The sequence below is a fragment of the Leuciscus leuciscus genome, assembly GCF_965113295.1.
Source record: "Leuciscus leuciscus genome assembly, chromosome: 24".
Taxonomy (NCBI): Eukaryota; Metazoa; Chordata; class Actinopteri; order Cypriniformes; family Leuciscidae; genus Leuciscus; species Leuciscus leuciscus.
In genome coordinates, this window is record NC_138723.1 from 12,026,319 (window position 1) to 12,053,811 (window position 27,493).

The 27,493-nt window shown below is 35.8% G+C and overlaps 1 protein-coding gene across 5 annotated transcripts; it reads right to left on the reverse strand.

Annotated features, from left to right (window-relative positions):
* Nucleotides 1-6,399: 6,399 nt before the first annotated feature.
* LOC309489578 (cytosolic purine 5'-nucleotidase-like) lies at nt 6,400-26,150 on the reverse strand. 5 transcript variants are annotated; one of them, XM_082158413.1, is made up of 19 exons: nt 25,908-26,142; nt 22,427-22,500; nt 22,223-22,340; nt 19,107-19,202; nt 17,418-17,509; nt 17,276-17,333; nt 14,001-14,094; nt 13,627-13,680; nt 13,402-13,485; nt 13,232-13,273; nt 13,012-13,113; nt 11,601-11,667; nt 11,315-11,485; nt 11,165-11,216; nt 8,943-9,011; nt 7,898-7,958; nt 7,551-7,727; nt 7,243-7,329; nt 6,400-7,078 (listed from the first exon to the last, which is right to left on the reverse strand). In XM_082158413.1, the coding sequence occupies exons 1-19, from the start codon at nt 25,943-25,945 to the stop codon at nt 7,076-7,078; spliced, it is 1,539 nt and encodes a 512-aa protein (XP_082014539.1). In that variant the 5' UTR covers nt 25,946-26,142; the 3' UTR covers nt 6,400-7,075. The 5 variants fall into 5 exon arrangements, with proteins under 5 accessions (XP_082014539.1, XP_082014537.1, XP_082014538.1 ...); XM_082158411.1 differs by having other exon boundaries at nt 6,400-7,056; nt 25,908-26,141; XM_082158412.1 differs by lacking the exon at nt 8,943-9,011 and having other exon boundaries at nt 6,400-7,056; nt 25,908-26,141.
* Nucleotides 26,151-27,493: the final 1,343 nt, after the last annotated feature.

Below are 27,493 nucleotides of genomic sequence, written 5' to 3' on the forward strand. Positions count from 1 at the left end.
AAAACAGAGAAGCCTGAATGAATTGCCACTATTTAAATGCACGCGCTGATAGTGTAATCAGGTACGAATCACCCTTTTAAACGTATGAATGTGAGGTTATGTAAACACCACCGTTATTGAATGTAAATTCGTTTGTCTGCTGAAGTTTAGTTGGTTTAGTGATGCTTTACATTTAATCCGAATCAAAACAAACACGAGAAAGTGTCAAACGGCGCTTAATTCGACTCAATATTTATTATTAACTGGATCAGAATGCATCTAATGAGAATATAAATTGTTGTATAATTAATGAAGGTTGGATGGTAATTCGGAAAGTTTGTAACGGTTATCAACAAGTCTTTGAAAATGTTAATGCGAATCAAGCAAACTGTTAAAGTGTTTGATTACTTTTATAGCTCTCACCACTGTAAATCAACACATGTAAATGTGTCTTTTTTTAAGAAAAAAAAGTCGCTTTATAAAGTCGCATAATTTCCTAAACGTAGGGTTCCCACTGTCCTGGAAAACCAAATATCAGGGAATTTCAAATGTAGCCTAATTTCCAGGCCTGGAAAAGTCGTGGAAATTTCTGTAGTCAATATAAAGTTTAATTATGCCTAGTTATACAAAACTATTTTAAGCAAGAGAAACACTCTAGTGCATGTCTGTAATAATAATAAAATAAAATAAAAAATCCTAATTCAGTCTTCATAAAAGGTTTGAAAAGTCATTGACAAATTATGGAAATTCACTGGGAAAGTGTGGGAAACCTGAATTAAAATATTTTGTTTTTTGCTTTTGTTTTCTTTTTTAAAGTTTGTTTCGATTTCACTTCATCTTATGTAACTATCAAGGTCTAAATTTTTCAGGAATACTATTCTCTCTGTTCTAAACATGTCAGAAGTCCTGACATATTTCCAAGACACTCCCGGAGGATCAGAGAGACATCTGTTTAAAAAGATAGATTTTATTTAATTCTACTATTAAAACAAAAACACTAAAGTTGTTTTCATTGTAAAGCAGAGCCTCACAGAGAAAAAGGAAACAGATGTGGAAAAAATGTGCTTTCAGTGGTAAAATGTTACTGTAAAATTTTGATTTTAATTTCCCATGCCTTCTTAAATATGTTTATCCGATGTTGTTGTTGCTGTCTGTGGATCAATGATTTGGTTATATGACGAGTAATACTTTGAAGCAGAACTGAACTGTTCAGAGTTCACTGCTCTTTCCTTTGATTCTTTATAACCAAAGTGCATGAAATCTATATAAATCAAGCACACAGAAATCTGAATGTAATGTAATTGATCAAACATGATGAGGGAATTGTGATATTGACCATGTTTTGTCCATTGCCCTTTTTCTGTTGTACTACTGGCCAATCAGAAGAGCAGTGCAATATTAAAAGGGCATTGGCTGATAGAACAGAGACCTCCACCTCCCTCTATTTCCTTCACCTCTCACCCCTCTCTGGTTTGACATTATTTAACATGTGGAGCTACAGTCAGTACACAGGCCTGGAAACCTGCAAAAGCACATTTATTACAAACTTGCTGGATTGACAAACATGAAAGTACTATTTTTGCTTATTGAATATCACATATTTTCGCTTATTATGTCACATATTTATATATATATAATGTTATTATATTACTTGCTTTTTAGTTTTTGAGGCAGCTTTTAATTTATTTTTCTAAAAATGATAAAATTATTATTATTTTATAATTAGTATAATATTGTTTTTATTTGTTGTTATTGTGGCTGCATTTTATATATTGCATATTTATATATTGCATAAATTATTATAATATATTTTCTATTGCATATATATATATATATATAAATAAGCAAAAGGCCTGTTAAGAACGTAAATTAAAGTAATTAGAAAATAAATGTTTTGTGTATGTTTGACAAACTTGCTTTGAATCAGTTTAATGAAAGTACTATTTTTGCTTATTATTACATATCAAATATATATATATATATATATATATATATATATATAAAATTGGAAGCAATTTATCTGTAAATAAATTGCAAATAATATTTTTGGTAATTATATATATATATTCATTAACATTGTTATGTTTTCTTGTTTTTTTGTGACTGTATTTTAATTATTTTTTCTAAATATTCTTATTGTTGTATTAGTATAATATTGTCTTTATTTGTTTATTGTTGTTGCTGCATTTTATTTATTCATTTATGCATATAGAATATAACTTATTTGTAAAATTGGAAGTAATTTGGACATTATTATTATTCTTTTGTTATCTCTCTCTCTCTGAAATACTTGGAATGAGTGTGTGGCAGCAGTGATTGTCCAGAGAAGATGGCTGTCCTCTGTCCTCTGTCCATGTGCTGATGTGCTGAGGTCAGCTGCTCTGACGATGTTGCACTACTGTACCATCCATTCTAGCAGTGCAATAGTATTGTCATAGCATTTAGCCTCTGATATGCTCAACGGTCATGGAACGCTCCGAAACAAGTGCCGGATTGCTCAGGTTGTCCCCTTACGTTACCCTGCAACTGTAACCGGTGTAAAAAACATGTTTGATCAATAAAATCGGTTATTTTTCGACTTAAAACTGAGTTCAGCCGTCATTTGTTTTGGCGACCACGCCATTTTGGCTCGGTTATCGCGGCCATGCGTCAGGCTAAGTTTGGAGCTGAAGGGCCGAAATAAAGGTGCACGGTCGGACCCTCCCTTGTCGCAGGTTAGCAGGGGGAAGGGAATGTTTTCAGTGGAATGCAGGGAGGCAAGTCCAGTTGTGAGTATAGGGGTGGGGGATGGTCAGGAGAGGGGCCCAGGACTGCTAAACGTGTCTCTCGGCATTTCTGAGACAGTCCTTAACATAACTGAGTGAATCAACCCTATAGGGGCGAGTCGCTACACCCAAGGTGTCTGTACTTGCCCCGTATCTATACTAATATGCTGGTGTTGACTTGAAGTGCAGAATACTAAAGCTTAGGTTACTCCATTAACCTAAACTCACAAGAAACTCTACACGTTAAGGCTGTAAACGTGCTATCAACTCTTAAGTGATGAAAATGCTCCTCAAAGTTTTTGCACCGAAGTAGCACACTTTTAGGAATACGCCTGGGATTAAATGTTAACCCTGTTTATCCATGGGGGTGGTGAACTGAGCGACGGGAGCACCTCAAATACTTCAGTAGCAAATGCGACTTGTCGGGGCACGTTTGCAAAGGTTGCTGGGAAATAGTGGAATGTGAGGAATGGGATATGATATGTGCCTGGGGTTCTCGGGACACATCGTCACAGGGAGATTTCGCTTCTCACAAGCAGGTCGCTCAGTAATCTGCTCGTCTTCAGTGTGATGTCACAACCGCTTGATTATGGAGAAAAAACATGCATTTATGAGAGTGTTTGGCTAATACCAGTTACGCCTTGTTTCAACCCGATGTTTGTACTGTTAGACATGACGTAACAAGTTAATTACTGCTGAATTGCACTCTAGTGTTTGTGCTTATCGAGTTTCATTTGAAGGTCACTCAAAAGGGGTCAAATACCACTTGAGTTAAGCAATTGAGTGTGTTATTAACGGTTCATTAACTCGCCTCGTCTCAGGCCTAAGGATATGAAACTGTACATATCTGGTGTCTTATGGGAACTATGTTATTCGTGTGTAGTAACTTAATTTTACAGCAAACTTAAATGTGGTTAGATGGGTCTGTTTGAAATTGAGTAGATCCCATTACCTTCAAAGAGCACAGGAATAGCAAGTGCACTAGACTTCCTCCTCGACACATTGGGATTTATTTAGGGAAAACCCGTTTTATCCATCATTATTACTGATCAAAGCCTTCAATGTCTTCAGTTGGAGACCTCATATTTTATCTAATTGTATTCATTAGGACCCTTTCCAGGAAAATGGTAGTGTCAGAAATACTTAAAGCAAGTAAATGTTGGTCATTAGCCTCAGGTCATGCTAAATTTAATACGAGTTTCATTTTATATTGGTTTTGCAATTTGTACAGTCAACTATTGGCAGTTTAAATCCCTGATTTGTGTGGTTTTGCAATTTTCTTATACATTATTTTTTATTAGGTCTGCTTTACAATTTTTGTTATTGACAGACTCGTGTTCCTGTAAGTTAAAGAAAAATATTTGTGTGATCATTTTCCTTGTAATAACTTGAATGGTTGAAGCTTGACAAATGCAGCCAACACTTGTTCTATAACCCTTCTTAGTTAAACTTTACTTCATATCCAACAATTTGTTGAACTTAAATGTAAAAATCTAGTAATCTGTACAATTTACATACTGTGTTTTTGTTACTCAGAAAACAGTTAAAGAGTTTTTTAAGAGTAAAAGAGTTTTTAAGGCGGGGCAATTCTTAATAGAATTTTCACTCATTTTACAGTGTAAAAACAAATTTGTTCAGTTTACTTAATTCAATAGTGCAAACTCGTTGCCTTAATTTAATTGAGTAATTCTATCAAGTATATATTAAAAGTGTTCCTTACTTATTTTGAGTTGTTAACTTAATTGTATCTGTGACCTGAGGAACAGTGTACTCCCAGAATGCATTGTGGCATGAATAAATTAAGCAGTTGCTTTGTTTTACAGTCTTTTTGGCTTTATTTAACAATTTAATTTGCCGTTTTGTGTCAGTATTAGCACAATAAAGACAGAAAATAAAGTTGTTTTGCAATGTTCAGAGTCTTATTAATTTAAAAATGAATGAATTGCATGCTGAATGTTGATGTAAGTGTGTGACTCGAGCAATGTTGATTGCAAGATATATTTCTACACCTATAGGGGGATCACCCTTACATTTTTTATGTTTCACAATATGGTGTTTGTTTTTTGTTAGCAATATAATTATAATAGACCATAATTCAACATGAAATAGTGATTTAATGAGAAGTTGGGTCATCTTTTAAAAAACCCTATTTATTAGGTTACTTTTCTTCCTTTGAAACCAAAAATATTATAGTAATATAAATGAAGTTGCCAATGTTGACCATAATGGTGACAACCATTAAGGTTAAGTTTGGTTAAGTTAAGGTTAAGGTTAGTAAATCAACCTCAATTTATGAAGTCAACTTATGTGATAATGTTCTCTCAAAATTTCCAAGGCAACTAAGGAGAAAGATGACTGCAGAAGAGGAAGAAATGAGCGGAAATTATATTAAGAATTGCCCTGCCTCAAACTCTTTTCCTTGATAAACTGGTCAAACCATCAAGTAGCCTAATCTTAATTTGGGTTTTCTGAGTTACAAAGGCATATATGAATAGTTCATATTTCTAGATTTGTACAATTAAGTTCAACAAATTGTTAGACATTAAGTAGCCAAAGATAACTAAGTAGAACAACTGTTAGGTTTTACAATTTTTAGAAAAAATAGATGGGGTGATATTATTTCATGATAATGTTACTTCGTTGTAAGGACTGTTGGGTTGAATGCTAAATTGTTTTTAGGAAAATAAAATCTGTTCAGTAAAAGATTGTAAATGAATGAATTTAGTGTCAAAATAATGTTTGATGTATGACTTTAAGTGTAAGATTCAGGCATGAAGGTCAAGAGAAGGTTCAGGTTAAACAATCTAGTTTTACAAACATCAAATCATCACGACATAAACACGCGATTTGTGCCTCTATGCTTGAGACAAAATGTCACATGACATTAATTGGCATGCATACACTAATGTAGGCTACTTATGGATTAATTAAATATACTTTGTTTCCAACAACACGCTATTCTTTGAGTTTTATCGTAAGTAGGCTAGCCTATACTTGATCTGTAGCCTACAGTAAATTATAACCTGTCTATAGACCTTTACACGTGCTACATTTTATGATAATCTTTTTTAATATATTTTAATCAATATATGTTGCAGAAATTATGTTAATCTGGCGGTTTTATGGTCATTTGAAGAAGAAAAAGGTAGGCCTTGTTCGCCAGGTTATAGTTGTGTATAGTCGACGCAGCGGAAATCAAAACAAAATAGCGCGAAATCTTGATGTTTGAACACAGTAGCGGTGTGTGGTATAAATAAGCTGTTAATACAAAGGCAGGGCATATGGTCTAATTTTCTAGTCATGCTCTAACAGAAGCTGGTTATGATAAAATGAAAGATACCCATTCAAGTCGCGCGCACTGACTAGTCTTTGCCGCCATCTTACGGACAACATACAGAGATTTTCACGAAGATGTCCGAATGTTAGTTAATTTACTCGTTATTGATTTAAAGTTAAACATTTTTTGACTGCATTTAATCTCCTGTTTTCATGAACATGCCGTTTCAGTACACTTCCTCAACCTCTGGCATATTAAAAATCACATTCAGCAATTAAAGGCTCCCATGCAGAGACAAAGTTTAACTCATTACAACTGGAAATTAACTTTCACATGTGGCTGAGGTAAATCAAATTAGAAATAAATATGACAACAGAATAAGTCTAAAATAAAGCTCTTTAATTATGTAAATTCATTATACTTATGAAAAACCTAAAAGCATAAACAAAAAATATAGCATATCAAATATAAATGTAGCCTAAATCAGTCATAAGGGCAGAATAGAACAGTTATAGATTTACTTTCTAGATTAACTTATTATATACATTAATGTCTGCATTAGTATATAAGGTATATGATATAATAAACAAAAGTAAATCAACATTTCACCAATGAGACAAAGGGCTAGATACTTTATCAAAGCTCTTAATTACGAACACAAAATAAACAGAATATAAAAGTTTTATAAAATGGTTAAATAATGATTTTACACTTGCTTTACAAATAATAACAAAACAGCTGTTAACTTAAAGCATATGACATGCAAACTTCCTTTTAATCACAAATTTATGCCAGAATCATACTTAAGCTACACTGCAAATCAACCACACAAGCGCTGCTGTGCATCAATACACAGTTTTAAGGCAGGAATGGAAACTGAGAAAGTACAACAAACACATTAAATAAAAAGTTCATATTTACAGCAAAAATAATAATAAAAAACATCAGTCCTCATGTCTCTGTGGATGAAGCTGGGTTATTTCGGGCACAATTATCATCTTGTCCGCAGTTGCCATCGTCACACTCACACTGCCGCTGTTGCAAAAGATGTAAATCACTTAGCAAAGAAAAAGCATCATTTTAGGACAAAAACATGGGAAAACAATATTGTTACATTTAAAACATTGATGCAAATTATGATGTTTGAGAGTAATACATTTTAGGAATATAACAAAACATTTATAATTATATAAAAAGTGAAAGCGAGAGTGCCATTCAAACCTTGATGTGTGTGTTTCTGAGCATGTGCTCTGGCAGCTCTGTGATCTGCTCTTTGGTCTGAGACTCCACAGCGGCCTCGTGTGGCAACTGTTATGAGTGACACAACATTCATTCAACACACACTAGGATTTTTGACAAAAATATCAGCACCTATTTTATTTTTACTTCTTTTTTAGAGCAATTTAGTAGTCTTGAAATAGTACTATAAATAGTTTATTTAAATGTATTTACTATAATTATTAAAATTATATTATCATTTTATAACATCTTTATAAAATATAAAATATAAACTATATTGGAGAGCATACCAGGACGTGGGGGGCTCTGAAGAGGTAGCTGAAGGGGTAGTTTAAGAGGTTGAGGCAGGTGGTAGAGTATATATCCGCATAGCGCAGTAACTGACTGGCGAAGAGGGTTTTTGTGGAACCACAGCGTAAAAGACTGCCCATTTTCCCATAGCACAGATCCATGCCGTATGTCACCATCTGTAATGCATATCGAAAAACTGGTATGTTACAGTAAGGATATACAATTTTAAGAAAAACTACATTCTGAATATTTTTTGAATGAAGATAATCCACAAAACAGGTTAGATGTGAGAACATCAAGGTAAATGATGTGTGGCAAACTTACTGAGATGATCCTGAGAACTCACCTTTATCCTGCTCTGAATCGCACTAATATCCGGGCTCTCTTGACTTCCACTGTCCAAATGCCTGATGGGATAAAATGAGAGGTCAGCTGAAAAGTTCAATGTCTTTCAGTGTTAACCCTCTGGTGTTCTTTGGTCACTTTTGACCGAGATTTTTTATTTAAATTTTTTTTATGTTTTACTTCATCGGAATGGTCCAAAGTTACAATTTTGCATTACTTTTTTAAAATGCAACTTGCGTTACTTAGTTACTTTTTACGGAGAGTAATGTGTTACGTTACTAATGTGTTCCATTCCCTCTTCTGGGCTCGGCTTGCTTGTTTGTTAATAACAAAGAAAAAACAAATGAGCCTCAGGCCCCGTCCACACTACTGCGTTTTCGTTTAAAAACGGAGACCTTTTGCTACGTTTGCACCTCCCGTCCACACTAAAACGGCAAAAACGGAGACCCAAAACGGAGAAGTTTAGAAACGCTGCCGACCCGTTTTTCGTTTTGAATCTCCGGAGGGCGTTTTAGTGTGGACGGGTCAAAACGGAGGACTTTAGAAACGATGACGTAGTAGAGGCTCACGCTCGGCTCTATGATTGGGTGTCATCAGTCATGGCGTATATCTTTGCTAGCAGCTTCTGTGCAAGTAAATTCTGCATTTTACACTGCTATAACTGCCTACATGCGCCGGAGGCAAGCTATTATTCAAGCGATCTGTGACAATTCCCGTGTGCAACGGCAGTATCGACCGTACATGGAGCGTCGGTTTTGGGTTAACCCGGGAAGAACCAGCGCATGGTGGGATAATTTTATCAATGAAGTTGTGTTTACACCGGCACGCGCATGCCCAGTGTTGGTGAATGGTCACGTGATCCGCGTTTTCAGTCGTTTTAATGTGGACGGAGATCAATTTACGCAGCTAAAACGCTGGTGTGGACGGAGATCGTATTCGTTTTAATTCTCCGTTTCTAAACGAAAACGCAGTAGTGTGGACGGGGCCTCAGGCTGAAGGAAATGCAAATTCACGCCTGTACAGTAGAGGGCGCAGCTCAAACAAACCTTTCAGCTGTGATGCCATTCTGGATTGCAGAAGAATAGGACTCAGTAGAAGAAAGTTCATCACTCTTACTTAAAAACAACAACAACAAAAGAAACACAAGTGTGATGTTTGACTAAAGTTAGTTCTGTCTATGACTATGGTTGAATTGGATCATCGAAGGTCAGCAGCAAAGACACAGTGCGCACACAACACTGCTGCACTCGCGATTGCTCTCAACATGGGGACAGGAGAGGTGTCAGTCAATATATGGGGAAAAAAACGTATTTGAAAAAGTAAATCAGATATTTTGTTTTAAATTTACAAGTAATGTTTTACTTTATAGTTACTTAAAAAGGTAATCTGATTACATAAGGGTATGACACTTTGTGACTATTGTGGCACTTGCCATGTGAACACACAAGGCTTGTTCGATCAAAGTACTGCGAGAGGGATTAGAGAGCAGACGGCTCCATATGCTTTTGCATTGTGCTTGCAGTATTTTGATGTCATGCACCGATGGGTCTGTGCAACTCTGCTTCAAGTCGAACAAGCCTACATACACACACACACACAAATCACCGACATGATTTAAAAAGGTTAAATGGTCCTAAAAAAGTAGGGCACTTGTACTCCTCACAGTCAAAAAAGATCGCTTTATATGATGAACAGATTGAATTTAGGCTTTTACAAATGACCATTGATCAGCGAACATAAACAGAAGCACAACCGAACATGCTTCACGCGCGAGAACAAACCTCATTGGTTCTCGCAGAAGCTCAAACGTGCTGCGTAACACGAGAATGAACCTCATTGGTTCTCGCAGAAGCTCCAACGTGCTGCGTAACACGAGAATGAACCTCATTGGTTCTCGCAGAAGCTCAAACGTGCTGCGTAACACGAGAATGAACCTCATTGGTTCTTGCTGAAGCTCAAACGTGCTGTGTAACACGAGAATGAACCTCATTGGTTCTCGCGGAAGCTCAAACGTGCTGCGTAACACGAGAATGAACCTCATTGGTTCTTGCAGAAGCTCAAACGTGCTGCGTAACACGAGAATGAACCTCATTGGTTCTCGCAGAAGCTCCAACGTGCTGCGTAACACGAGAATGAACCTCATTGGTTCTCGCAGAAGCTCCAACGTGCTGCGTAACACGAGAATGAACCTCATTGGTTCTTGCTGAAGCTCCAACGTGCTGCGTAACACGAGAATGAACCTCATTGGTTCTTGCTGAAGCTCCAACGTGCTGCGTAACACGAGAATGAACCTCATTGGTTCTTGCTGAAGCTCCAACGTGCTGCGTAACACGAGAATGAACCTCATTGGTTCTTGCTGAAGCTCCAACGTGCTGCGTAACACGAGAATGAACCTCATTGGTTCTTGCTGAAGCTCCAACGCGCTGCGTAACACGAGAATGAACCTCATTGGTTCTCGCACGTCAAGGGAACACACTTCCGTTTACCACAACTGATGTGTGTGGATGAATGTTTAAATGTGAATTAAAGGTCGAGTCTCTTCAGAAAATTTTACCTGCTCAATTCATATGGATACGATATCTTTATGAACTTTTTGATGCGTCAAAGTGTCAGTTGCGTAGCTTTCTATGGAGGGACAGAAAGCTCCCAGATTTCATTAAGAATTTCTTAATTTGTGTTCTGAAGATGAAAGAAAGTCTTACCGGTTTGGAACGAAGGGTGAGTAAATGATGAGTTTTTATTTTTGGGTGAACTATCCCTTTAAGGGTACATAACAATTATTGAAAAATAAATAAATAAATGGGTATGGATTAATGAATTGTATTGTAAAAAATTGTGGAAATAAATGGAGCATAATTGTTACATAAATATTACTTGGTGCCATTCCCTCAAAATACAAAATATTAAATAAATAAATAAAATTACTGAACAAAAATATATTACATTGATTTTGTTTGGTTACACAGTAACATTTGAGGTGTTCGACCCAATTTTGACCCCTAAATGAGGAGAACCAGATTAATGTTTGTTTGTGAGCGTTTCAGCTTTTGCTGTCTCTAAGTACCCCAAAAAGGTAAAAAAAGAGACTTGATTTATACAATAAAAGCCTAAATAAAATATAATTAATGATTAACCTAATTAATTTGAACTAACAACACTAGATTGTATGTGAAGTGCACAGAAAAGCATGTATATGGAGTCCTGTACTGCCATCTATCCATCATGCCTAGTATTGCACTGATTTTGGCAGAGAAAGACTCACACTTACTGATATAACTCTGCAAGGAAGATGTCAAGATGTCTTAACTCCTCAAACATACCTATAAAAAGACACAAGAGACAGTATTTTTAGCCTCTAGCAGTCAACTTTGCAAATCCATTTTTTATCAAATGACAAAATTGAAAGGGTGTTATTTACTGGTTTTGTCTCTCCACACATGCAGCTCCTTCACGAGCTCAGGAACCACCAGGAAAGTCTTCCAGCCCTGACGTTTCTTTGACTTGAGAATATCCCCAAAGATGTGATCCCCCACATAGAGGATGTCTTTGCCCTTAACATCCAGCAAATCACAGACAATATCAGAAGATCCTAAGAAAGGGGTTGAAGAATAACTGACATAAGCAAAAGTAGTGTCTTAATGCAAGCCTAGCAAACAGATCATGAAGATGATGAGAACAACATGTGAAAACTCCTCTGGCATTACCTCCAGAATACACTGTCCCGTGCTGGAGGTCTCCAGTGTATGTGCCAACACGCAGCTTACCAGTGACCTACATCAGGGAATGATCAGAAGTTTAGTTCAATCCAAGCTCAAGCAAGACGGTTCCTGATATTTCATTGAACATGAAGTGCCTTGATGTTTATAAAAATATACAGTGTACAATGTTATTTATTTATTTATTTACTGCCATTCAAATGTTTGGGGTCTGTAAGATTTTAAAGTTTTGAAAGAAGTCTCTTATGCTCACCATTTATTTGATTTAAAATACAGTAAAAACAGCAATATTGTGAAATATTATTTCAATTTAAAATAACTGTTCCCGTTTTGAAAATATTGTAAAATGTAATTTATTCCTGTGATGCAAAGCTGAATTTTCAGCATCATTACTCCAGTCTGCAGTGTCACATGATCCTTCAGAAATCATTTGCTGCTCAAGAAAAATGTTCTTATTATTATAGATGTTGATCTTTTTTGTGGAAACTGATACTGTGAAGTTTTTTATGATTATAATATAAATATTATTATTATTACACACAATGTTAATGACAAGCATGCACAACTATATTGGAACATTTACATTTACATTTATTCATTTAGCTGACGCTTTTATCCAAAGCGACTTACAATTGCTATATATGTCAGAGGTCGCACGCCTCTGGAGCAACTAAGGGTTAAGTGTCTTGCTCAGGGACACATTGGTATCTCACAGTGGATTCGAACCCGGGTCTCTCACACCAAAGGAATGTGTCTTATCCATTGCACCACCATTGTCTTATCCATTGTACTATACAGTGAGAATCATCTTGTCTGGGACACAATTTTGTTAAATCGGCATATATATAAAAGTAAATATTAGGTTACACTTTATTTTAAGGTGTCCTTGTTACAATGTAATAATACAGTTAAGTGCTGGGCATAATATTAATTATGCCCAGTTAGAGTTTGGTTTAGGGTTAGTGGCATGTAATTATGCATAATTTATAGTTATTACTATAGTAACTACATGTAACTTTTAAAAAGGTCACTGTAAAATAGTGTTACCACATATTATGTCACTGAGAACAAGACTTTTCAATTCACTAAAAAGAGAAATGTGGGGAAATGTATAGTAATGTAAATGTAATGTCATTTCTATATCCAACGTCTAATGTTTGTATTTGTTTACAATTAGTTTTTTTCTGGTTTTGTGGTAAAATAGGAGTTAGACGTGTTCCTGACAGTCTTAAGATTCACCCATAGTCTCATTGTTATTAAATCATTGGGTATAACAGCTAACTTTTACATCAAAACCCCTTTATTTTTGCCTGAATGAATGGTTCATTTAAAAGAGAGTACAGCTTTTGATTTCTATATGAATAGTAGCAGTGCACCCCACCAGACACCAGGAACCCACCGTGTCGACCTGTCGCAATACTGTCCCTCCTGCGAAGAACATGGGCTTCCTAGTGTCCACCACCACCAGGTCAAAGTAGGAGCGCCAGGGTTTCTTGGGGCTCTAGACAGCATGAAACATTTCAGAATTTGTATATCTGTATGTGTGCAAACAATATTTCAGAGCAAATGATACTAAGTAGTATTTTTTGTGTCAGTCAGAGAGCACTCGTGCCGCTCACCTTAGAGCCAGCCGGGGTATCCAATAAGTACTTCATAATACCCTTATTTGAGAAAAGACGTAATACAGCATGATTAAAATCCAATTATGAATATTAATGATAGCGTGCAATGATATGCAGCCTGTCCGTGGCAGTGTAAATAATTTCTAGGGGGCTGGCGCTCTCCTTACCTCAGTGTAATTGAAGTCGCTGTTGGTGGCCAGGAACACTTTGGCGACCTCTTTAATGCGGCTCAGTAACACAGGAAGACGAGGCTAAACAGAGTCATATGTATATGAGTCTTTAGGCACATGCAAATCTATAATATAATCTATAATCATCATAATGATGGTTAGCATACAAATTGTTTCTCTCAGGCAATTTGAGAAAAAAATGTAAAAATAATTATTACTTACATCTTTAATCACGTACTTGTCCAGGTTCTTCAGTGTTCGTTCCTTCAGAATGCCCTGAAAGACAAATAATAATGACTGTAATGTGTGTATGCCTGAATATTCAGCATTAATCATCAATTGCAGAGGACAACTCTGTATATGTATATGAATGGATTCTGATTGGCTGTCAATGTCTTTATCGTTCATCAATTGAGAAAAATCGTTCTGAAAGTGATTCCAACGATAGCGTTCCTCTGTGTGATTATTGTTATAGTTGTGGACTTCCCTATTCTCATAGAATTAGAATGATAATTAAAACTTTATAGTTATCGTCCTCTGCGTGATTGGCCCTTTATAATCTACACAAAAATGTTAGTGAAAATGGTCAAGCTTACCGTGTCGTGAAGGTGATCCATGGCGTCCCTCACGTCCTGAAACATGCTTCTGTGTGACATGAACAAGTCACCGTGTTTGAACCCTTTCAGGCAACTAAGTGGGAGAGGAATAGTAAGACAGATTTTAGAAATCGTTTGAGCATCTTTTAAAGTGCCCCTATTATGCTATTTTAAAGGTTCCTAATTTAGTTTTGGAGGTCTCCTACAATAGGTTTACATGCATCCAAGGTCAAAAAACACTTTCACTTTGTCATAATATACATTGCAGAATAACCTATTATTACAGCATTACAGTGTCTGAAAAGAATTCTATCTTTCTAAACCCCTCCTTCCTGATAGCCTCTGCTCTGATTGGTCAGATGACCTAGTCTGTTGTGATTGGTCTACTCTGTTTTGATCGGTCAGACGGTCCAGTCGCTCTGATTGGTCAGATGGTCCAGTCTGTTGTGATTGGTCTATTCTGCTCTGATTGGTCAGATGGTCCAGTCTGTTGATATTGGTCTACTCTGCTCTGATTGGTCAGACGGTCCAGTCTGTTGATATTGGTCTACTCTGCTCTGATTGGTCAGACGGTCCAGTCTGTTGTGATTGGTCTACTCTGTTCTGATTGGTCAGACGCAGAGCCATGGAGAGAGAGAGTTGCGACACTCCCATAGACCTCCGTTGTAAATAATGGCGGCGCTTTTAACCGCCTACTTCCGGGATATGAAGATCGGAATAGTTCCAAACACTGTCATGTGGGCGTTGGACACCATTCACTTACATTGCTGCGCGTCGAGTTGTTCCAGAGTTAAGTTGCCGAAATATCGACCTCTTTTGAATTGTCAACTGTCTATATTGTATCAGAGGCCCTTTGCGATGCTTATACTGGTCTTCATTTGTACATGCACAGCGTAATTATTTATATTTTATGTTGGTTGTTTCAACCAATTTTCAAGCACTGCCTGCTAGCGCGACTTCGTCAGCTAAGAGTTCGGTAATGAATCGCTACCACCTTTATAGCAACTTTTATTTAATTTAATTTTTTGGGATATACTAACTTTTCATTATGTTATTATTGTCTTGAGTGAAGCGGCTTGTGAGAACAATGCTGGACCTTTAGGATTGTTATGGCCATCACCAGTCCTGTCTGTTTCATGGATCACCTGCCCCTGGTTTTTGTTTTTCTTGTTCACACACACACAAGCACACATTTTTGTTGTCTGTCATTGTTTAATAAAAAATATTTTATTTGAAAACCTTCATTTGTATCAGCCATGCTTAAATTCGTTTTTAATCTGTTATAGTTTTGATAATGTGTATGGCCTTAATCTTACAATAATATTCTTAGTCTTAACATGATCATGTTTCACGTTGTGGTCCTGGGGGTGGCCACTTTCATCAGAAGAAGTGAGCTAGCTTCTAAGCGAATTCTGAACGGACCGCCACGGCAGACCTCTTGCGTGATCATGAAGGTAGGCTAATGGCTGAATCAAAATTTATAAGCAAAATCACGGGAATCAATAGCCTAATAAAGCAAAATCACGGGAATCAATAGCCTAATACAGCCCAGTTGTGCTCAAATAAATATCATGAGACGTCCATCATCAGATGAATGATATGGAAAAGTTAAGTTAGAGCCGCTAAAGCCAGTGCTACCCATGCGAACATGAACACTAAGCTTTTCCCTCCAAAAATATAGCCTAAAACTTATCTCCAAATGCAAAACTGACATTAACAAAATGCAATAACAGCTGAAAAAGTACTTGGGTGTGTGTTTTATTTTATATTTACCGTTCAATAATGCAATCGTTGCTGTCTGTCCCATAGAAGAACATGACAGCCAGCGTACGTTTTGGAACTATTGGGGCTTACATGAACCACGTGACAGCCATAGCGGCGACATCAAAGAGTGTCGCAACTCTCTCTCTCTATGGCTCTGGTCAGACGGTCCAGTCTGTTGTGATTGGTCTACTCTGTTCTGATTGGTCAGACGGTCCAGTCTGTTGTGATTGGTCTACTGCTTACAGCGTGTTTTGGAAACGAAATGCCCATAACAATATCTGAATTTCAGCTCCGGAGGCTTCCTCGGCACTTACTGATGTCTTGATTTAAGGCAGTTCAGAATCGATTCTGCACTTTGATCTTTAAAAATTTGCAGATCTTTTACATTCACAAACAGCTATATTAAACACTACATGACAGGTAATAGCCACACCTATAGATCATTTGTTTTGTTCCGAAACAGGGAGTTAATTTGTAATAATGTTGCATTTTGTTCTTGGTTCGGTTCGCTTTTACAAGGCAACCTTTCAAAGCGTACCAAAATGTGTTTATGCAAGTCACATGCGAGTACAATTGTCCTCTTATTGGTTAGAGTTTCCTATGCGTCATATGATGATTGACAAGTTCGCTCCATGAGCTTATTGTGGCTTTATTTGTAATTGTCGAGACACGCAAACACTATACGAATGTAGATTCTCATTCTCGCTGTTAAATTATACTAATGTTACATTCGTATTAATACTGCAGGAAATTCAAACGCGCTCTCTCTGGATCTCCCAGCACTGTGTAGAGTTTAACTGAGTCAAGACACACGTAAAACACTATACGAATGTTATAATGCAGCTAGAGCAGGGATCAAGGCTTCTTCGGGACAGCATTCTCACACTGAGAAGCGCAATTACACAACATTTTAAGATGAAGAAGTGCTCAACTGTGACAACTAGTGTGCTTTTATATAGCACATTTCCCGTTATGAATTATAATACCATTTGGTTCATTGGTCCATTGGGTCGAATTGCTTTCACACCTCAAGCGAACCGTCCCAGAGTTCGTTTGCAATCGGTCCGAGACTACCTGGTTTAGGCGATCTCAGAGTGGTTGTTTTGTTGCGGACCAGAGCAAGTTTTACGTGTTCACATATGCCTAAATGAACCGAACCAAGGGAGAAAACGCACCAGGTTCCGAAACAAACGCTCAAGTGTGAAAGCACCCTAAGTTTCCTTTTTTGGCATACGGTATACTCAACAGGGATGGCAATTGTTTAGTAAGATTTTTTTAAATACGATTTTTCATATTTTTACTTTAATACTTTTTGGGTTTCTAGAGATTTGCTATACGGTTGCTAAGGTATTCAAATTGGTTGCTAGGGTGATCTGGGTCTGCCATATGAACAGTCTGAAAATGAGCATAAGCAAGAGTAATAGTGATGCTTGCCTCAGTAAAAAATGTAAATTATAAACATTATACTAAGCTGTAAAAGAGCCTGTTGCAGTTAAGAATAATTCACTCACTTTTTGTATCTGGTGGTTTTGGTGAAGAAGTCAAACAGGCACGCATAAAGATAAGTCTCTGAGAACATGAGAGAGACAAATCATGTTATTATAATCGATTATCCTTTCACTTGAGCGTTTAGATGCAACATTATCATTGTACCTGATAGGTTGAAGAGCGTGTTGAGGACGTAAAAGCGGTCAGTGTCGTCCCTCTGGATGAACTTGTTTGGATAATACTCATCAACCTGTTCACTACAAACAGACACATGTCTTAATGAGAATACTAGCAGTCAAATAAGCTGTCTGACAAACCATACAAAAGCATTGGAAATACATTCACATATCGGAAGGCGTGTGACGAAACAATAACAGTGTGTCACTGAGCTGCCCAGCTAATGTGTCACAGCAGCAGCCAGTGTTCAGAGACTGCTAACAATACTGTTCTCAAACAACTGATCCATGCTAAATAAAACCGTCCCCAAAATACCCCATGTCTAATGTCTTATATGTGAGGATAACCAACAGCCTCACTAACAAAATCTACACACCACTCTTCTATGGCAGGTGTTGGATATAAATATACTACTAATGAGTTCATTACTTCATCTGTGTCTGATCTAAATAGAGTGTTGGGTCTCAAATTAGACATTTTCCACAAAAATGGAACAAAATAGTGGTTATAATCTAAAAGTAAATGTTTAATGTTTTTGAAAAAAGTCACGAAGGCTGCATTTATTTGAACAAAAGACAGTAAAAACAGTATTGTGAAATATTATTACAAAATAAATGAACTGTTTACTATTGTAATATAGTGTAAAATGTAATTTATTCCTGTGAATCAAAGCTGAATTTTCAGCATCATTACTCCAGTCTTCAGTGTCACATGATTATTCAGAAATCAGTCTAATATGATTCTTTTATGAATAGAAAGTTCAAAAGAATAGTATTTATTTGGAAGATAGATAGATAGATAGATAGATAGATAGATAGATAGATAGATAGATAGATAGATAGATAGATAGATAGATAGATAGATAGATAGATAGATAGATAGATAGATAGATAGATAGATAGATAGATAGATCAACATATTTTGGGAAATGATAGGTGAATAACACTGATGTTGAAGCACAGGGTTATGTGCTTCAACATCAGTGTTATTCACCTATCATTTCCCAAAATATGTTGATCTATCTATCTATCTATCTATATGTAAGATGTAAGCCTAAACTTGACATAAACTGTAAACTTGTTCCTCAAAAAAAAAAAAAAAAAAAAAATTCTGATTGGCTGATTGGAATGTTGTTCCAGGATCAACAAAAATGTTGATCTAGGAACATGATGTATTTGGCGAAAATCAGGTTCTGCGTGTTTCCCTCAGTTTGCAGTCACATGAGTCAACACATCCAAAAGAACTTGCTGTCAATTAAGCTTGTATTGTTATGATTCAAGAAAAAGATTTGTTCATGAATCAGAGTGATTAAGATGTTTAGTTTAGGCTAACAATCGCTATATCCATTTTTAAAATTCGCTTTTGTGAAGCCCCTTCATTGCTAATGAGTTGTTTTTTTTCATTGTGATGTTAAACACAAAATTGCCTTGCTCTGCTGTGCTAGTCTCTAACTCAGATCCTTGTATTTCTTTATCTGTTTTCAACAGCTCTCAACCCTGTCGTTCCTTCACATTGGGTTTATTGGCTTTCGACCTGCCTCCCTTGAATGTTCTGTCCCACGCAGCACTCACCTTTGTTGGAATCTTCTGTTGTCAGAGAAAGGTTGAGGGGGCATTTGCGAGCAAACTCTCACTCAATACACCATTGACTCGCGCCACAATGAATCATCTCACTCACCCTCTCAGGTACTCAAAGCCGTGAGTGCACACCAGGATGTTTCCATTGGAGTCTATTTTCAACAGGTTACCGTACATAGTATCGTACACCAGGCCTCTGGAGAAGAGAGGAGAAAGAGAGAGAACGTTGGAAAGAACAAGAGTCTGGGAGCATTCAGACAAGTGAATAATTGATAGCAAAATATGGCCCTCTTAGGAGTTAAAACAAGAGTTCATTCATATTTATATTTTCCCCCAGCAATATCATTGAGCAGAGAGTTAAACTGTCTGCGTTTGGCATTCAGCACGTTTTAAAAATGACCTCAAGCAACCTATTGCTGTTATGAGACTCTTGAGACTGGTGTAATGCAGGGCATTTTTATTTGTATGGTTACCCACTAAGTTTCTCAGGAATGGTTTATAATAGGCTCAAAAAGGACTACAAACACAAAATTAAGTGGACTGAAGTCTCCATCTTGTACTAAAGAGATCAATTTATATTGGAATTATCTGATAATTTACTACCGTTCAAAAGTTTGGGGTCAGTATAATCTTTTTCTTTTCTTTAAAAAAAAAAAAAAAAAAAAAAAAAAAAAATATAGGCCTATATATATATATATATATATACTTTTGTGTTTTTATTCTGCAAGGACAAATTAAACTGATCAGTAAAGACATTTATAATGTTACAAAAGATTTCTATCTCAAATAAATACTGTTCTTTTGAACTTTGTTTATCTAAGAATCCAGAAGAAAAAAAAATCACACTTTCTACAAATATATTAAGTAGCACAACTGTTTTCAACATTGATAATAAGAAATGTTTCTTGAGCATCAAATCATCATATTAGAATGATTTCTGAGGGATCATGTGACACTGAAGACAATAGAAAACAGTAATTTTAAATTGTAATAATATTTCACTATATTACTGTTTTTACTGTATTTTTGATAAAATAAATGAAGTCTTGGTGAGCATAAAATACTTCTTTCAAAAATATAAAATATTATTAAACCTCAAACTTTTGAATATTAGTGTGTATATCATGTTAACCTATTTGCATAATTAATAATTAATTACAGTTTTTCTCAATTGCTAAAACCCTAAAACCCATTGGCTGAACAAAGTTCTCAGTTGCCTGAACTCATTTAGCTAATTGTGCAGTCTGTTGTCAATACCTTAAACCATTTCACATGGTAAAACACAATTTGCAGATCTCACTTAGACTTTTCAGTAAAACTCTAAACACATTCTCATTCTCAAAACACATTCTGCACTGTAATGCACATGTCATCCACACTGGTAAACACAAGTGGCAACAATCAAATACAAATAGAGAACACATGTCATTGATTGAACACAACCACTCAAAACTGATTTAACCTGTTTCAAATGATGCCCAAAGACAAGAAGAAGCACACTGATCATGTTTACTCCTTTGATTTTTGTTCCTTTTAGTGTTGTTTACTGTAGTACAGTGCATTGTAGGCTGTATACTGTACAATGAACACATTGTATGTCCCTGAACATTGTGCTTTACATTTGTTAACAGTACTGACTGCACAATAGATTTTGACTGGTTGCAGGTTCATATCAACAAAGAACAATAATTACAGTATCACAGAGACAAAGGACAAGTTTGTGAGATGCAGGGTACAGTACTGTAAACATAGGGGTACAAGGAGGAGGAAGAACAAAGACATTTTGCAAAGAGCAAAGCAGAGTAGTAATTTCTGATAAATTTTGAGCTACTATGATAACATGTTTTCGTTCATCAAAAATTGAGAAAAACTGTAAAAAGCGTTGAAAAATAAAACTAAAATTTACTTTACTCAAAATTACTTAAGATATTAAGTCTTGTTTTCTGAAAAAAATTTATCAAAATTAAGTGAAAGGGTAAGAAAAATCAACTTAATTTAAAGGGAAATCCATTTTATTTTATTTACCACATTGGTAGACATTTTTATCTTGTTTTAAGCGTAAACGCTTTAATTTTGATATATTTTTCAGAAAACAACACTTGTTATCTGATGTCATTTTGCTTCTTAAAGGAACACTCCACCGTTTTTTGAAATAGGGCTTATTCACCTTCTTTCCTACATTTAGATAGGTGGGCAAATGCATTTTTGTCTCAGTGCATGCATTGTTTTAGTTTGACAGGGTTGGCGCTAGCTTAGTTTAGCATAATGAATGGAATCCTTTGTTGCCAGCTAGCATGTCCTGAGTAAAGTGATATAAAAAAAAAAAAAACCCACCTAATTACTTCTTGTGGCCTGCGTATTCACAACAAGTACAAATAGCGATGCAGATTAACACTAGGCGATTTCCTATGCAGATTTTGACTTGGGACTATATTAGGGGGAAGCACAGGCGAAGCACTGTTACTTGGGCGCAGAGATATCACGCCCAAGTAGCAGTGCTTCGCCTGTGCTTCCCCCTAATATAGTCCTTAATATATAAGTCAATATCTGCCTAGGAAATCGCCTAGTGTTAATCTGCATCGCTATTTGTACTTGTTGTGAATACGCAGGCCACAAGAAGTAATTAGGTAGGGTTTTTTTTTATTATATCACTTTTATTCAGGACATGCTAGCTGGCAACAAAGGATTCCATTCATTATGCTAAGCTAAGCTCACGCCGACCCTGTCAAACTAAAACAATGCATGCACTGAGACAAAAATGCATTTGCCCACCTATCTAAATGTGGGAAAGAAGGTGAATAAGCCCTATTTCAAAAAACGGTGGAGTGTTCCTTTAAGTAATTGAATCTTGATTTAGGGACATTAAGGTATTTGTACTGACAAAATAAGGCAAAAATACTGAGGAAGAAAATTATATTTTGCAGTGAAGATTCCCCTGAACTATACATTTTGAAATTCACTGCCCTCTTCTCAGCTCTTGTTACTGTTTAAGTTGCTTACATTTCTATTTTCCCCCTAGTGATGCACCATTGAAATCAATGGAATAATCGTGTTCTGTGACGCAACGTAAACCAGAATACGGATATTAAGAAGATGATGTGCATGTAAACACAGTCAATGTTCTGCTTGCACCGCCACAAACCCTCAAAAGCCTTTCCAATGAGCTCAGTTACCCAATATAGCCTAATCCAGACCCATTGATGGCGCAACACTTACCGTGTGGGGAAGGAAGGGTCGTACGAATAGCCCAGCAGCTCGTGTGGGTATCCGATTGACACCAGCCTGTCTCTGAGCAGCTCAAAGCCCAGACTCTCATACTCTGGAGACTTATACACTGTTGAAAACATGAGAGTTGATGTGAAAGAAGCACTTCACACATAGTCTGACAACTTGTCCTAAAGACACTATAAATGCACTCACCCGCCAGAGTGTAATCCATGTCAAATCCATAGCACTTGATGTTTTCAAGTGTCAAACTCCGGTTCACAAACACCCTGAAGGGAAAGACAGGAGTTTGTTTATTTGATTGGTGGCTCATACCTTTCTTACAGTTATCAGCATATACTTTTATCCACAGAACACTTACACTGCATTAAATGGGACCCTTTTATGCCATTTTAAAAGTTTTTATTTATTTATGAAAAACACGTTATTTTTCACACATTTAACATTGTTGCAGCACCTCTCTGCCCAGTCTGTCAGTAACGCTCTGTTTAGGTCATCTATGAAGCCCCTCCTTCTGAAAAGCTCACTGTGCATTGATTGGTCGGCTGGATCAGTGTGTTGTGATTGGTCAACTGCTTTGAGCGTGTTTGGGAAATGTCACGCTACTAACTAACTCAACCAGGCCTCGTCGCCTTTTTTATTTTATTTTTTGCATATGACTTGGGTGGGAATTATTTAAATGAGGAATATTGTGACGTGTTACTGGAAGAAAACTCAAGACTACAAACAAAGCGTTTCAGGATGTTCAGTGCGCACTGATATAGAGAATAACTCTCTATGGAGTCTTCATGCTTTGTAACTTTGCAGACATTTTTCATGCTCAAACAGCAACATTACTCATGAAGAAAGATGAAAATGTAAAAAAAATAAACATCCTTTAAGTTATAATCAAAGCCACAACCTCAGTGTAGTGACCCTGGCATAAATGCTGAATTTTGTAACATTATTGAACTGAACTGAATCGACACTGACTCGAGCTGAAAACGACACTACTGTCTTCTGTAGAGCTGCTTATGACTGAATTGAACTAATTTCATTACTGGTGAATGTTACACAGTTATTGAACTAAACTGAATCAACATTGAACTGACTGGAGCTGAATTTTTTTTGTTTTTTTTCTTACAGCAGAATTTCAATTTGTTTCATATTTGATGAAGTTTGCATCATTGAATCGTTTATTTCTGTGAAACTGCTTTAAAACAATCTGTTTTGTATAAAGTGCTGTAGAAATGTAGATAACTTGACTAGACTTTAGCGCCATGCTCTATCAGCTGAGCAACAACAACACGTAATACCGCCAAAAAGTGGTCATTTATATAGTGTTTGTATTCAAACGTGCAGTGCTTATCACACTGTCCTATATATCAAGTCAGCGCAGTTTAGGTCTGTTCTTATCAGGTCCCTGGCGTATGACATCAGTGCAGCTGGTGTGAGGTCACTGCCGTTCAAAGCACGTAAAAGACGTGAAGGAGCAGCTCTTTCTTCTTGGCAATTTTACAATGTAAATAAGTCATGTTTTTATATTTACAAAGGAAGGACTGACTAAGCAATATCAAAATAGTAAGACAATGCAACTTGATTAAATCTAATGATATTTTAAATGTTGCATGCTTAACGGTCAACTAATGTTGAATATGAAAAAGAATTGAGGTTGAAATATTTGATATCACAACATTGCATTGCTAGAATTCATACAAATATTACTGACAAACTGATGATTGACAGTTTCATACTCGCCAATATATATATATTTTATATTTGTAATAATTTCACATTAAATCTCCCAAGTAATGTAGAAACAAAATGAAGATGGTATATTTTTTTATATTTGTATAATGTGATCTTATGAATGAATCTTATGATACCAGTCCAGTACTGATACTGATGTCTCTATTACATGGATTTTATAGCCATTCAACATTACAGTATAACTGAAAGCTATAAAAAAATTTTTTTTTACTTTTTAACATATTTAACATTTTATAGGCTTTAAAAATATAACTTTTCATTTAAGTGAACTTAAATCAATCTTTGCATAAACCCATTGTAATAAATGTTACATTAAGCTGTGCCTTTAATATATCTTTAATATAGCTCATATGTAGTAATGAAACACTGCACAGTGGTTATAAGTTGAATATTAGTTGCCTTGATTAATGTATTGGCTGAATGAGATATTTTGTATTTAACCAAACAAATTCAAATTGAGAACAAAACAGTGTTACTTAAGACAATTTCCAGCACAATATACTGTAAAAAAAATTATTGTTGGTTTAACTAAGAAAAGTAAGTAATCTGGTTGCCTTAATTTTGAGTTCATTGAAACTAAAAATTTTAGTTACAAAGAAAGAGATTGGTTCAATCAGCAGAAACTCAAAATATTGTGGTGCAAGTTGATATGACAAATGAAAAAGTTGTGATAAATCATGAAAATAATTTTGTACAAAGGAAAGAACTTAAAAATGCGAATACTTCAGGTTGCATTGAATTTTCTCAACAATTCCTTTTTTTATTTTACAGTGAGTATGTCTCATTGACTCACTGTACAGGTTCAGCTGAAGATGTAAAACAGGTTGTGATCGTCATATGTTTGCAATGCCATATGCAACCTTTCTTATCATAGTTTTTGCTAACTTCTTTGATGACAGACATGAATTCTTAAAGCAATAGTTCACCCACAAATGAGAATACTGTCACCATTCACTCGCTCTTTTGTGTTCAGTAGAAGAAATAAAGTCATACAGGTTTGGTACGACATCAGGGTGAGTAAAGAATTTTAATTTTAGGGCGAACAATCCCTTCAAGTATGTCCAAAGTCTTAAAGATTAAAAAGCACAGTTAATTAGGCTACCTAAAATAGATGAGTGACTTGTCATCCGTGACTAACTATTGAACGAGAAATGAAACAATCAGTCTTTTATCTTTGAATAGATAAGACTTAGTATACAGGACCAACTAACTGAATAAATGAATAAATCAAATGAGTGAATGTATAAATAAATAAATAACACTTTATTTTAGTGTCCTTGCTACACGTTACATGTACTTACTATAGTAATAAAACAATAAAAAATAATACAAATTATGCATAATTACAAGCAACTAAACCAAACCCTATAAGTGTTAATAGTGCTCAGTACTTAATAAATTACACTGTAACAAGGAAACCTTAAAATAAAGTGTAACCAACAAAATAAAGCAAAACCTATTTTTTTCTTTCTTCAGATAGGCTAATTATTGTTTTATGACTGATGTTATTATTTTTTGGAAAAGTTACATTTTGTTGAGATATTATCTAGAGCATTGGCCCAGATTTATGTCTAAGTATGATGCTTTAAGTAAATTTATGTCATTGAGAGGCAAGAAACTCAAATCCTGTCAGTGGATTTGTAATCGAACTACACGAAATGCCATTTTTTGTCCAAAAATATCCCATGAGGCAGCATGATATACGACAAATAAGAATTAATTGCAAAGAATTACTGCAACAAAGAGCGATAAGTGGTATTGTAGTGGTATAACAACACAATAATAATAAATAAAAAACACACACAAACAAATCAACTGAAAATATGAATAAATTATCAGCATACTTAGACCCATGTTTCTAAAGATAGTTTAAGCTGGTTAAAGGCTGGTATTCACCTGTATGACTGTGTAAAGTACCTGTTCTTACCTGTGATGTATTTCTTTTTTGGCGCTGCGCATCTCCATCGCGAGGGTCCGGTGTGTGTCCGCTCGCGCTCACCGAATCACTCTCTGCTCACTCTGAACTGTCACGATACTCTTTTTGCGCTTTAAATTGTACCATGATGTTGACATCACCAGTGTGAATTTTCCTTGGGTTTGGCTTGTAAACAGGAACCTTAAGTACGTAGTTTGGGCGTATTTGGGGTGCACGCGAACACGAGTGAAGTTTGAAATCGGTCGCTGTGGACGGGCTCCAGCGCGCAGCTCGAGCACGTAGATTGTGTTATCAGTATCAGACAGGCGCGCGCACTCGCCTCAGGACGCAAAGGTCCCGTTAGGCACCCAAACACGAGACCATCGATACTGCGCCACCGAGGCCACTACAGTCAGGAGCATTTACAAATGAACCGCGTATTACATTTTCATTTAGCGGACGAGTGTTCCTCCTTTCATTCATATTAATATTCATATTCATATTTAATTCATAAGAGAGTGCGGGGCAAGTTGTCACATTGGCTATACTGAAAGACAAACTTGTCACTTGTTTTAAAATTTGAACAAATGAAATGTAAACAATTACATTTCAAACTCCGCTAACACACATAGCAACATGAAGGAAAATGGTGTGGACAAATATAATATTTCTCAAAATTTCTTCTTTTACCCACAGAAGCATTTTTAATATAGGCTATATATATATATATATATACACACACACACACACACACACACACACACTTCTTAAAAATGCTTCTATGAGTAAAAGAAGAAATTTTGAGAAATATTATATTTGTCCATACCATTTTCCTTCATGCTGCAATGTGACATCCAGGATAAAGTCCTATGATAGAGATCAGGCCATTCTCATGAATATTTGGAAATAGCTTTTATGTTTATATTTTCAGTAATTTTGTAATGTGCTCTGGACAATTGTATTGGTTTATTGATATATTTTTATTTACATTTCAGTTTATTTTAGTTGCCTAATTAAATTTTTCAACCAATATTTACATTTTATTTTAGCCTTATTTCAGTTAACGAAAACAAGTGTTGATTCACATTTAAAAAAAAAATTTTTTTAACTGATTAATGTCCATAATGAAGTCATTAAACATTCTTTACAATATCTTATTTTGTGTTATATAGAAGCAAAATTCCTTCTGGTTTTTATGGGTGAACCAGACCTTTAACCCACTTTTAAATTTAGAACATTTTAAATCTCAAATGTTAATTTTTTTTAGTAAAAAATATGATGGTTTTAGAGAATATGTAATTTAAATAAATTGTTTAATATTTAATGATAAAACAGCAACTTGGCATAAACATTAAAGCAATTTTCTGACTATTTTGGGTACGCCTCATTAGTATGGATGATCTTTGTGAGATGTCACATTATACAGTCATTTTGGTGGAGTCCAATTTTTAATTTGATAGTTTTATGGTGTGGTAAGAGGCACACACCTCTGAGGACTGATACTCAAGCCTTACTAATCACTACTGAACCATCCAAGGAACAATGTCAATAAAGTCATTGCTCCACAACAACTGTTTCAGGCCAAACCTGAATTGGTG

Bases quoted from the DNA above. Each gene is read 5' to 3' on its own strand.
- LOC309489578 (XM_082158411.1), bottom strand. From the start codon at position 25,945: ATGGAGATGCGCAGCGCCAAAAAAGAAATACATCACAG. The intron at 13,274-13,401 runs GTAAGGAGAGCG...TTCTCAAATAAG, and splicing joins GCGACTTCAATTACACTGAG to GGTATTATGAAGTACTTATT. The intron at 9,012-11,164 runs GTAAGTGTGAGT...GTTGTTTTTAAG, and splicing joins TTCCTTGCAGAGTTATATCA to TAAGAGTGATGAACTTTCTT.